General features: G+C 41.7%; 1 protein-coding gene across 1 annotated transcript in view; it reads left to right on the forward strand.

Annotated features, from left to right (window-relative positions):
- Positions 1-14,365, forward strand: part of RGS9 (regulator of G protein signaling 9) — a 946,886-nt gene that overhangs the window by 380,191 nt on the left and 552,330 nt on the right. The window contains exon 3 of the mRNA XM_078650792.1: positions 5,508-5,558. Within this exon, the coding sequence (XP_078506918.1) occupies positions 5,508-5,558 (51 nt within the window). The remainder of the gene's footprint in view (positions 1-5,507; positions 5,559-14,365) is intronic.

The raw sequence follows: 14,365 nt of genomic DNA on the forward strand, positions 1-14,365 counted from the left end.
ACACGGCTCACCAACGGGCAGTCGCAGCATGTCACAACCCCTCACATTGAGAAATCTGCTGCTCGCGTTGAGGAAGCTGCTGCTCGAGTAGAATGCCTACTCGAGTGGCAGAAATCAGCAGCACCCTCCAGCATGCCGCAGAGTGCAGTTCACACTGATTTTGCAGTACAGGACAAACTCCTGGTGCTTAAAATCAGTGCAAGCAGCGCTACTTAATAGACTCTGCCGCTGGTGAAACTCTGCGCAGAAAAGCAGAGTTTTGCAGTGATTTGAAGAGTTCCGAAGAGTAGAAGTCTGCTAACTCTTCCCAGGCCTAGTGTTTTGCCACACCCACTTCCTGCAAGGCAAACTGTTCATATTACACACTTGATACTGACTTACGCTTATCCAAGCTGTTGCCCTCCAGTGCATCAATTAACGACTGCAGTGGTGTTCAGAACTGGACTGGGAACAAAAAGCAGGGACGGCACAGCTTGTCTGACAGCCCCCATACTGTGCGTAGTGAGTTATTGCAGCACGCAGGCCCTCTAATTGCGAGCCAGTTCTGTATAGTTGTAAAAAATTGATTTAACAAATAGAAGTCGTATTGTAGAGGGTTCTCTCTAGTGGCAGGCACACACTTAGGGGAGTAGCTTAACAATGCTGTGATATGCCCAAGTGCAAGTAAGGATATCAGGCCCTAAAGTTCAGCAGTAATCAGGGTTCAGTGGGCCCTTTGGGCACCGATGCCACTGCACCTGATGCACCTTTGATAGCTACCCATCTGACTAAGGGTTCAGGGTGAGGGGAGCTACAGCTATCACAGGGCAGCACCTATTTAGGGACTATAAGACACACTGCAAAAACAAATATTTCTTAAAGTTCGTGCAAGCAGATATTGATTGGCTCGCACTCTTTAAAATCCTTTGTTTTTACAATTGCTTCAAAGCAAGTTCGGCAGCCAGTCGACCCCAGCACCAGAACTAGCTCCCACATCCACCAAAACAGACCCCCACCCTTCCAGCCTCCATGGGGTAATGACCGATGGCTTATAGCGCCAGTATGGGCCTGGTGATGTTAAAGGCGTCCCCCCGGCAAAACACCATGAAGAAAATACAAAGAGCAACAAAAAAAATCACTGCCATTCTCTTCTCTTGAAAGGCTCCAATCACATTACACCCACATTAAAAATCCCTGGCTGCCAATTAAAGAAAGGCTGGAATTTGAAATCCTATTTTAGGTATGCCTTGAATGGTACAACCCTGAATCACCTGTCACACCATCCCGCTGCCCCACCACTGTCTCACAATTGTACAACTTAGATGCAAAAGTAATGGCGCCAAGTCTCTGCACCATCAAGGTACCTTCATCTGAATCACTCTTTCACTGCCTCTTTGCCATGAATCTAACATCAAGTGCCTCTGTAAAGAACTGAAGATCTACCTCGTCTGCCAAACATTTGTTATTTTCTGACTTTTAACTTTCCTGTAGTCCCTCCTTCCCTTTCACCTTTTGTGTTTGGTGCTCTGTAGCATACTGTGTCATATACGCATAATAAAAACTGAGCAAAATGAAAATCATAAAGTAATAAATAAAACATAATTCAAACCGTTTTTTCCGATGCTGGAACACCAAACCTGATTTTACCAGCCTGAAATTCTTTCTTGTAAAATTGCAGGAGACTTTGGCTGCAATGGCAGCCAAGCCTCTTTGCTCTCTTTGCCAGCCTGAGCGTGTCTTTTGTCGGCAAAGGAGAGTATATTATTATCCACCATACCAGGGCACTGTTTCCCCTTCCCTCCGCTCACAGACCCCTCCCCCAAACACCCTAGCATCTGCCCCCAGCAAACGTTTAACACCTGTGCAGAGGAAAACTGAGTGGAATTCCACTGAGTAAAACTGGGTCTACAAAGTTATTCCCCATTCCGAGTGGATTGACATCACTTTCCATCACAAGCTAGATCATGCCATTACTACATGTGTCGTCCACCCTATGTTCTCCAGTCACCCCATGTTTCCCAATTCCTTCACTGCTGGCCCGTTCTGCATTTTCTTCAAGCTTGCTGCTCTGTGGGCTCACCATGGCTTCTGCCCTCTTACGTATGTCCTCCACCACTCTTCTGGTCGCACTACCTTGCAAACATTATCCGAAAAGTGCACATGTATCACTGTGGGTTGGTTTTTAAATATGTAAATGGCAACATACTCAATTACCTGACAGGATCAACGAAGCTACAAGAAGAACTATTAGAAAGAATCTTCTAAATACCTTTGACCAGACCTTGGACACACACAATAGCTCAAAACATTAGCTTCTTTTTTTGCCTCCATTTTAACTTCTATCTTGACCTATCCTGTCCATCTGAAAGTGCAGTTCCACAAAGAAGTAGAAGGGAGTTCTCTGCTAAACGTATGTACACAAGTGGCAATGTGGGCAGTGTTGAGTCCATGAGTATAGCTTCATGTTTAAAGTCGAGCTTCTCTCAATATCAGTGGAGTCAGACAAGGGATCTATGTCAAAGCGTATCAAGAGCAATTCTCAATTCTCTTTTCCTCAAGGTCACGGATGTATCATAAACTGGCAAAATCGCCCAGGGTGTAAAGTGCTTTTTGCTGGCATCAAATCTGACTGTGAGTCACAGGTTCAAATTTCAGCCTCTACCCACCTAAGGTGGGTAACTGAGGACCTTTACTTTGGGTAACATCAGCACCTATTGCTACAGCTCTTGGAAATAGAAAAATCTGTTGTGTGCAGTTGTATATAAATATAATGTGTAATTATTCACATTTTTGTGCTATTGGGTACAAGTTGGTGAGAAAACAAATTAACAAGATAGTTTTATGCCACCGAATGGTACCTTAAAATCACTCTAATTTGCCCGGAAGAGCTGCAGTTGGCACTTCATGGAATGTGGGTTTAAAATTCCGTTTTTGGCAAGAACCAGAGCCAACCCATGTCTATATATTTGTAGCTCTAGTTCAATTCTGCTGTCTGATCATGCCCACGTGCCCCTATTAGTTGAGTGTTCTCCCATTGTGTGAGGCTTTGATTCAGGTCCCCATTCTTTCTCTTGTTTTCACTGTGCTCCCTGTCCCCCTATCTGCTAACCTATTGCTGGTGTGGAGTATCAGCACATACAAGTCCACTGTGGACCAGGGGAATTGGCCTTGTAGCTTACAATAAACCCGGACGACTATATAGTGATGGTGAATGCATGTTGTACCAAAGGCGCTATTACTGGGATGTGCTGTTACCTGACAGATACCCTGCATCAAAGTATGTCGAACAACTTAGTTTCCATTGTGAGAGCTGGAGTGCGGTACTATGCATTTCTATGCACATCCTTGATTCTTTGGTTTAGTTAAATGTTATAGGAGGCCAGAAAGGACTTCATATTGAGCATTTTCTGAATATCCCAAAACCTTGATCCGACTTCCCTCTCGGCAGCTGTATGAATTTAGTGCCTTTGAAAGGTGATTGATTTAGGTTCCAGATATTGTAGTGCACTGTGAGTGTGCCTGAGAGTTTCTGAGGAGGGTGAGAGGACATGGGTTGGTCTACGCCCATGTTGTTCTTAACCTCTCTTCATAGTCTGATAGAGTGAAATCGCCTCCTTTCATCAACCATATGTGAATGTTGGACCCCGGCTGACAGCCCTTGGATGGGGAGCAAACGCCCTTCAGCCGATGGATCTGCAGTTCTGTCCTGTCGTGCACTTTGCTGGTCTCCTTGAGGGTGGATGCAAGAGGGATTGTTGTTAGGATAAGGAATGATTTGGGTTCACAGCTTTTAACAAGCTCCAAGAAGCAGCATCTTAGACAGCCACACCCACATTAACATGAAAAGAAGGAGTCCTATGGGCCAGTGATCACGGAATATGAAACTGCCGCCTCTGGAGGGTAAGGAGAAACACAAGCCACCGATCATGTGTACCCTTTCAGTAATACTACTGCTGGACTAATGGTCGCACAGAAGACTCAGATCCAGTCAGAGGTTTATAATGATCAATGCATATGCAAATAATCTCCACTGAAATGCAGTATTTGCAAAGTATTCTTTGACATTAGTGGTGTTCGGTTATTAAGATATTCACACAAAAATCTGTACGGAACTCATTTATGTAGTGAGTAGGAATCCTGAAAAGGCGGCATGGATCTGGCCATCCCCCCACTGGATTATATTGCAAATGACAACAACTGAGTGGGTGTGATGTGCGAGTCCAAAAAAGTCCTCTGAGGAAATATTTAGTTTTCTTCCTTCCCTCCATCCTCCTTTCATTTATTTCCAACTTTCATTCCTTACTTCTCTAATATTTCTTCCTGTCATTTTTACATTATTCATTCTTTTCTCTCACACCCTTTCTTTTTAATGTCTTCCTTTTGTCATCCATGCATACAGGCATCCGTCTTCCCTTACTCCTCTTCACCTATTCATTCACCCATCTTCCCCTTTCTTAATTTCTAAATGCTATTCTTCGTTCATCCTTCTCTGCATTCATCCACTCTTCTTCATTCAATTCTCTCCATCCATCATCTGTCAATACTTCTTTCAGTCCATCTCTCTCAACCATCTATTAACCTTTCCACTCATGCATCTCTCAGTCCACCCATTCTTTCATTCCTACTTCCCTACCTTCCCTTCATGCTGTGTTGTTCCACTAGTTGCCCCACCCCACAGGTCTATCCTACTGTCCACTTATATTTGTATATATGATCTCTAGTCTTAGAAAAGTGGTTGTAAAACAAAAAGTCAAATGTTTTATGATGATTTGAATTGCCCTGCTCAAGCTGCTAAAGTGGTTGTTGGAGGGCCAATGAGCCCAACCCTAAACATAAGTTGCCACATTTCCCAGACTAGCCTAACAAGCTGGTTCACAAAATAGCAGTTTTATCTTACTATATCTTGAACATATAGGTTTGAGTCCTAAACTTTGCATAGGGTATAAGGGAATGTTAGTCTCCAGACATTGCTAGCTGACAAATGCTGGGTTGGTCGCCTATTGAAGCAGTCTCAAACCATTGTATTCACACATGCTACCAATGAATGAAAGGTGTAATTTTTTTAATTAGAAAGCAATGCATATTGGAAAACATGTCTTGAGAATCACTGTCTATTTTGCAATTCTTAATCTTTATCCATTTTTAACATGGCTTTGCTGTTTTAGTTTACTTTAACTATCAGTCAGAGATCATTAAGTGAGCTCTAGAATACTTTTGAGAGTGCTTTCTTATATTTACTGCTGAAAGTATGTAACGATAAGGGGAAAAATCGGCTTTAGATGATTTTCCTAATATTTGTACTTGCTGGAGCATTAATACAGGTCATCCTGGTTAAAACAAAAGGGCAGGAGATAACCTTGCCTAAACAGGCTGCTGTTTAAATGCACATTGGCTGTTGGCTACTTTGTTGCACGTGGTTCATAATTTCGTATCCCTTGTTTGATGTACAAATGTCATATTTTCTGATCCCAGACGGTAAAACGCTTTCATTTTTCTCTTCTGATCCAAAATCTTGCTCTTTCTTTCAGGTCATGACATATTCGAGTGGATTATTCAACGTCTACAAATTACAGATGAAGGTAAATTCTAGACACATTTTAAAAATGAGTTATATTAACTTTGAGAAAACATTTAAAGTATATAAATGAAACAATATAAAGTGTCATTGTGTCATTTACACCATCCTAGGTGTAAATACACTACTTAACACTTAGGAGAAGAAGCAGGATGTCATCAGTTAGAGGCAGAGATGCTTGAGGACCCTATTACTGATCTGGGCCCTGACATAAGGGATCACTGATGCAGTACTGAGGTTATCAGTATAGTTTGACACAAATATTGTGTCAAAAATGTAGTTCCTAAAATATTGTGTCCCTATACTTCTAATGGCAAGGACAAAAATATCAGAAATAAAATATCGTTTAACACTAATAGCGTCCAAAAACATACAAAAATATTGTTTAAAAAAAAGAAATATATTGTTTAAAGTAGTCAATCTTAAATATTTTAGTACATATCATTATGATAACATAACATAAATATAAATTCCACTAATACTTAACATTATATATAAATATATGCTTATATAAACACACACATATGCATATATATGTATGTGTGTTTATATGTATGGATATATATATTTCAACACAATTATTAAAAATACATCTTTTATTAAATATGTTTTAACTATTTTAAATGCACTACTATGAAAAGCATCTATCTATCTATATATTTATCTATCATCTATCTATCTATCTAACAAAATATATATTTAAATAAAACGTAAAAAATATAAAACAAGCATTAGAAATGCAATAGGTCTCGCATTTGTTGAAGTTGGAGCTATTGGCATTGTAAATGGCAATGTTTTGTACTTATGCAACAGGTCTTGTATTTGTTGGAGCTATTGACACTGTAAATTGCTTTTTTTATTTTTGTGTTATGGAATGTATGTATGGTGTTTGTTGTGGAATTATGTTGATTGGATTATTAGTTATGGAATTGTGTGGAGTGTGTGGTGTGGAGTGGATTTGTGTATCAGAATTATGTGGCATGGTGTGTTGCGTAATTATGTGGATAGTAAATATTTAGTATTGAGTATATTGGAATTATGTGGAGTGGGATTGTGTGTTTTGGGAGTATAATGATGTGTAATTCAAGTTTGTGTTGTGGAGTGGCATTTAGTGGAGTTGAATGATGTGGTGTGCTGTTGAAGGCTGCCTTCCATGGTACACTAATGCCTATAAATGATATTTATAAAATTACATAATACATGATGTAAACGGCCAAACATTAATGCACTTCTTAAGGATATGCCCTTACCACGTTAATAAGACAAAGAACTCTGTTGTGTGTCTTTTTTGTGGAACTTTGTATAGCATGCTCATTTCTTAGTGAGTCACGTTGCGCAGCTGGAAAGTAAGTTTACTATAGCAGCTCAGCACTTAAAAAACAGGGCGATTTAACGTAATGCCACACTCCGCACCAATGCATTGCACGTTGAGATTTAAAATGTACCACTAGTGCACTGCAGTTACAGGTGGTACAGGTGCCATTTTGCACTGCATTCTGATATGTCACAAGTACCACCAGTGCACTGCAGTCAGATGTTATAGACACAACCTTGCGAGATATTCTGCTTTTATAAATGTCACATGCGCCAACAACATGCCAAAATGTGAAAAATCGCAAATCCTAAAACAATGCCCTGCTATCGCAAATGCCATAAGGAGACATGACAAGATGGCTGACTGATTAGACACTCTCTGCTGAAATCTGCTTTACATGTTTGGGAATCCTTGGGTAGTATGTAGGCCCCTTTTGTTACATGGTATGCGCAGAAGTCCCAGACAGCAGTTAGTTGGAACACATGGAAGCCGTGGGTACCCAGCAGGTCCCCTGCGTCACAAGTAAAGCAATCAATGCATTGGGCAGGAAGTAGGTCTGCTGTGTTACCTACAATGAATGGAAACCATATGCTGTTTGTAGCTTCTCAATGCCACAAGAAGTGCATGGGGTGCCCCTTCATAGTACGGAGTGAAAGAGAGGCCCCTGACTGCATTCATTTATTTCATTACCATGGAACGCATCGGACGAGATGAAGTAGGAGACCCTGGTGGTACACGGGGTACAAGAGCTCCGAAAGTACTTGGCAGTAGTGGTCGGTGGTGGGAGTGCTGCCGGGTGGTGACGTGGGTTGGGGGAGGGTCAGGGTGGGGAGTAGTAAACTACGGAATACAGCCAAATACAGCTAAGTAAACATAGAAATAAATAAAACAAATTTCATTGCGCATGCTGCATTGCCAAATGCGATGCAGTGCACGCAGTGAAATTTGTTTTATTTATTTTTATGTTCACTTACCTGTATTTGGCCGTATTCTGTAGTTTATTACCCACCACCCTGCCCCTCCCCAGAGCCACATCACTGACCGGTAGCTCTCCCATCACCGATCGCTACTGGTACTTGATTGTCTTGTGATACACGGAATGCAAGTTAAGCCCCTGAACAGCTTGCAGGTCCTTTGAGCCTCCACAGCAATGGAAGCAAAAACTTGCAAACACTAAGGGCCTGATTCTGATGCAGTTAGGAAGACCTCCTAATGGCATTTGCTCCTTCCAAATTGGATGGGGAACGTGTCTTCCGGACCCAGGCCCAATTATGATGCTAGGAACATATGCTCTCATTGAAGGCAATGGGAGTCCAACCACATCATATCTGGAAGCATCCGGATGTATCGTACTCCGTCGGTCGGTCTCTCCCGATCCGTGTGGGTCAGAAACCATTTCCAAACCGATTTGGTCGGGAAGCTTTCCAACCCGCATCAGAATCAGGCCCTAAATAAGTTCATCCAGTTCATCAATAGTAATCCATTTGATTCCAAAGTTCTTCCATGATATCCAAATTTACACAGAGCAGCGTGATTTCACACTTTCACTACTACAGTAATTCCCATCCAGACTTTATTCTGCAGCCTGTCAGAATTCACCTTATATCGTGAGTATACACCCAATACATTTTGGGCAAAAAAGGCCTTCCTTCGGGGTCTGTAATATAAGGGAGACCCATCAATAGCCACAAATAGTTAGACAAAACATGTTCATAAATAATTAATGGAATTAAATTCAACATGCTGGCCATACAGTGAATACATAGAAACCACCACCAACATGCTACAGAGAAGAACTCAGCTGAATTCATGCTCTGTTTTGAACCAAAAATTATTAGAAAAATACAAAATGATATCCAACGTTAAATATGTGTCCTATTACTTTCTAAATAAAATGTACGCGTGCTTTACTAACTTGTGAAAACATCAGATTTCCACCAAACAATTAACTCAGGTGCTTGGGATTTGTTATCTCTCTGCTGTGACTGGTAACATGACCTTTTCAGGTAACATCAACGAAATTGTGGGGTGAAGTGAACTATGTAAAATAAACCTTTTCTGAACCCTACAGGTGAAATCCGTTCATTCCAACATGCCGTAAAGTTTAAAGAATACACATGACCATGAGAACCAGTCCGAAAAATAAATATTAAAGAAATATGCGAAATACCTCATTAAAGCATATCGTTCGCTGTGTGATCCTCTACAAGCGTACGATCTATGAGATCTATCAAATGCACCTTAATATAATAAAACATGAATCATAATCAATTAAACCATTCCTATGACAATATTTGAATGACCAGAAACGAGTTTTCTTCCTCTTAATTTCAGTTTTGACGTGCTGGATTGTACTGTGCCATCTAGCATCTCAATAATATTGATTAATGAACAAAATAAGGAGTGCATTCCAACACATTACTGTGGCATTTGCAATAGTTCAGTCCCTTCTGATTGTTTGCACTATGAAGTTAAGATTAAAAAGAAGAAAAAAGCAAGATCCCATCTCGGAGGCAATTGGGAAAGGCGGTGTTATATCATGTTCTTTAGAGAGAGCTATATTTACATATTTAAAGCATCCAACAATTATTCACAAAGCCCAGTTGGATCTGTTAATTCAAATATTTTCATAGGAATGCTTTAATTGACTTTAATTAATGTTTTATTATATTCAGGTTTATTTCTTAGATTTCATAGATCGTACACTTGCAGAGGATCACAGGGTGCATAATATTTGTTGATGAGGTATTTTACGTATTTCTTTCATATTTCTTTTTTGGATTGATTCTCATGGCTACATGTCTACTTTAAACTTTAAGGCATGTTGGAATGTACGGATTTCACCTGTGGGGTTCAGAAAAGGTTTATTTTACATATTTCACTTCAAGCACAATTTCATGGGTGTTAGCTAAAAAGGTCATGTTGCCAGTGATGGCGGAGTGAGCGATAACAAATTGTTCTCTCAAATCAGATGTTTTCACAGGGTTAGTTAATCACAGCGTGCGTTGTATTTAGAAAGTAGTAGGACACATATTTAACATTGTATATAATTTCGTATTTTTCTAATAATTTTTGGTTTGAAACAGAGCATGAATTTAGCTGCTTTCTACTTCGTAACATGTTGTTGGTGGTTTCTTCGTTTACACTGTATGACCAGCATGTTGAATTTAACTCAATTAATTATTTATGGGCATGTTTTATGTAACTATTTGTGGCTTTGTTACTTCTATGGCTCTCACGGCCTGAGGCTGGTGTGTGACTATTAACCACTAGCATAGCTGCCAAGGTTTCAGATTGCTTATGTGTGACATTTCCAATAATTAAGGTGTGACACTCCGAGCGACACTTTCTTACACGAGAAACCAAGGAATAAGGTCCATTTAAAGGGATATCAGAAATAAGCGCCTTCTGAGCAGTAAGACGCCCCATAGAAGGCCTAGGAACTGTTATAAACCCCCTGAAATGGAGGGTCACTAACTGATTTTGCATTTCTAAAGTGATCTTACGGTAGTGACTTCTGGAAAGAGCCTGGACACCTTGTAATGACTGCCATGACTCCTGCCGGATCACTTTTGGATAGAAATGATCAGGCCCTTATTCTGCAGTGACTATGATATGCTAGAGAAACCTCTCAGCAGTTAATGAGAAAGAGGTACATCACTCAGTCGTCATCGTTAGGGTTGAGACCAAACCAATATTTCACCAGTGTTTCACCAGCCTGGCAGGTATTTTTATAACAATGCAGGTAAAAAATGGGGCGATCGCTTCTGAATTCCTATTTTTCCCTTTGAAATATAAAACTGCAGCTCCAAATACATCAACAGGGTTATTACATTTTCAAAAATTGTTACAAATGAGTTTTAAAACACGCCACCTCGGTAATAAAAAACAAAGAATACAGAATGACTCTGTATACTATTGAGGCTTTTAACTGTTCAAATAGCTGTTAGTCTATTATTTTCCTTTACTAAAGGTAGCAGTCACTGACAGCCAGACATCTCTCAGTCAGGCTCGGAATATGGGTTTTGGGGGCTGAACTGTCCCTGCAGCCCATGGTGCCTGCTGCGCCAGCTGTCGTACCGGATCTCAGGTTGGAACATTAGATGCTGGTATGTATATTTGATTAGAAGGTCATTCTGGACTGGTAGGTCGGGGGCCGGATTCCATGAGCATTGTGTGTAGGAAACTGTGTGCTAGGTAGGAACCGGATGGTTTCTTTAAGGGGTAAGTTCTGCTATCAACTTGAGTTACATATTAGTAGTGAATTAAAGTCTAGTGCCTCTTACCTGTCTTCTGTTCAGGTAGTTTTGTAGCCTGTCAATGAGTTTGTCGCCGAGGTTGCATTCCAATTTAATGTCGGGGAAAAAATGTGAACGGGTGCTAGTACAATGTAATTGGTGCTCATGTAAAGCGCGCTCCAATACCTTCATGTCGCTTTCGCGCTATAATCTTTACGTGACAACACAAAGAAACCCTGGTGTGCTGGGCTCCCCCGGGCCGCTGGCCGTGGTCCGTGCCGGCAGGGTTTGGGACCACCCGGGTCCATCGGTCGCACTGCAGGGCTAATAATTTTAAAAGTATTGCCTTGTGCCCAGCCCTTCTTCCAATATAATTGTGTGGCCTTCGCACTTAAAGCAACTGATGTATTGGACTCAGCAGCAAACTTACTTCTTTTGAGCATGGCATTAACGACTCCTCATGCCGCATGATTCTGTCCCAGCCGGAACTTGAGTATACACACACTGTTTTACAGGCGCTGCCAGTGGGATCGACTGTCCGGTTGTCTACCACGTGGGCGCACTGCCGTGGTGAGCTGTTTTCCGTATTGCCCTCGGCAGGGCAGCAGTGTGTGAAAGCCGGTATGCGAGCCGCCGGCTGGCTCCATAGCTGAAAACCACTTACCACGCGCTGCGAGGGCCACGCTTTGCTGCTTTTGCCCAAGCAGCACGTCCTTAGGCCAGGCAGCAGCTGAGCTCATGCAAACTTGATGCCACTTGCGGCCGCTAAAGTCATGTACAATGTCCCGGTTGCCATAGGGCAAAATGAATCTGACGTCCTGACGTCAGTGAACGCTAATGCAGCACGCGTATCCTAAGTAATATTGTAACACTATGTTCAGCGCTTGCAGCTGTGCCAGTCCCCAAGCCTGCCATGAACATCACGTTGCCATTGTAGCTTGTATGGTACATTTGGATATAGCAGCGCTCTGACTGACCGGTGAGGAGGCTATAAAGCGTGACTTTGCATTTCAGTGCAGTGATGCGGATTACCACACTGAAATGCGTTAGAGTCACGCCTGATGCGTGATACTTGACAGGACTGCACTAGTTAAGGAGGTAAACAACCCCAAGTCCCAGAGAGTAGCACTGGACAAACATTTAGCAGCATAGCACACACAGCTCAGTTGAAGCATAGCACACACAGCTCAGTATAAACATAAAACAAGATGAAGGGCTTTGAAGAGCAGCACAGCGGCGCGCCATTGAGGCACTTACTGTTGCAATCCACTACAACTTATCATCGAGCAGGAAAGCTTTCCCTTCGGTAAAATGAGCACCTCCGTGTCTGTGACCGGAAGTGGAGAGGCCCCATGCATGTGCTAATCTATGTGATATGTCTGTGCCTGTCGAAGCATATAATCACTGCTGCACGTGGGAGGACGATATTGCTTTGTTTTACACCATAATCCACCCACGCAGCGAAGAAACAGAAACCTAACTTGCCCTGTCCTGCTGGTCATTCTTGTAGCAAAGCCCTTGTGATGCTGCTCTCCCACAATGCCCTGCTTGAGGTGGCGAAGCTGCTGCAATTGTTTTTGTCAGTTACATTTGTTGCAGAAGATGCCTTTAGAGTGCGACTGGGTAGGAACTGATTATAAAAAAACAGTATTTGCAATGTAATAGGACTCACATTTATGCAAGACCTATTGCATTGCAAACGGAAGTGCGAGCGGGCGGGGGCATGGGGGTGAGAAGGCATGAGCAACTGGAGTGTGGGCGGATCAGGGGTGAGAAGGCACGGACTGCGGGAGGGGGAGGAGACGGCATGGGCAGTAAGTGAACCTCATTAAAGAAAATAGTGCTCACAATATGAATAACACATACCATGCAACACTCAAAGTAAAGGGGCCAGTAGCCATGGAAGGATACAAACTATGACAATGCCGTCATAAGGAGGTACTAACAAGCCTATACACCAATTGGAAGGCAGCATTTAGGAAGGACAAAGACACAAGCTGATGAAAAGATGGGCGGGGGAGTTGGCGGGGCTTCCCTCACATAGTAAACTACCACAGATGAACCCCAGAGCAGCGCTTGCACGCTGGCTCAGGGCTCGACCTAAAAATCTATTGCAAAATATTAAATGCATTACCAAATCAATACAATATACAAAAATTGAAAAGCACAATCACAAAAAAGATTGTAAACATTTTTCAAAAATTCAAACTGTTAAATAATAGTTTTAAAAAAATGAAATATATGCAAACAATAATAGGAAATGTCTTGGCGTCTGGGAAAATTAGATATACAATTCCTACTCCAGTTTATGCAACAGAAGGGAAAGTGTTGGACTTTGGAAGGGTTAAATGTATTATTCCCACTCTAAACAGCGTAACTGTAGAGAAAGTGTTGGATTTAGGAGGTGTTAGATTTACTATTTCCACTCCAAACAGCACTACAATAGGAAAAATGTACTTTCTAAAGGGTTAGATTTACTATTTCTACTCCAGTCAGCGTAACAGTATTGTAAGTGTTGGACTTGAGCGATTAAATTTGCTATTCACACTTCAGTCTAACCAACAATAGGGAAAGCGTTATTCTTGACAATATTTTTGTATTACAATATTTTTGTATCACAATATTTTATTTTCGATAGTTCTTGCTTAAGATATTTACAACTTGATATTTTGTCAAAACATCAACATAAGTGTGTTATTGCTCTGGAAGCAGGAGCTGTAATGGATTATAACCTTATTTATTAGTGTTTAATTTGTAGAAAAAACAAAATAATGTCTGCTGGTTGTCATACCTCATTCTGGGGCCACAGGGCCACCAGAGGCTCCTGGGCCACAGCCAAGGCAGCTGGGGTTGGTTACCTCTACTGCATTGGGGCCCATCCTAACATGGCCAAGAAAAACTGGGACAACTACAACCCTTTTAGAACTTGACTCTCAGTGAATGAGCAGTCACAGGGTTGTAGGGGTACGGCAGGCTCAGCACTCAACACAACATCAAACAGCACAATATTACTGTCCAGCCAGTGCTTCTCTTTATGTAAAGCAAGTCATTTAATCTACTACAAAGCACAATACCACACACAACACAAAAGTTATAAGATACCAGATGCACAGGTGTGAAACTAATATGCCAACAGTTTGGCCCCCTCTCACTACTGCACACATTTGGGTAATCTAGGGCCTTGTGGAATGATAGCTAGTGCAGATGCAGAATATCCCCTCCGTTAGCACAGCCTATCTAGGGCTGGAGCAGCTGAAT

The sequence above is a fragment of the Lissotriton helveticus genome, chromosome 7 (assembly GCF_964261635.1).
Source record: "Lissotriton helveticus chromosome 7, aLisHel1.1, whole genome shotgun sequence".
Taxonomy (NCBI): Eukaryota; Metazoa; Chordata; class Amphibia; order Caudata; family Salamandridae; genus Lissotriton; species Lissotriton helveticus.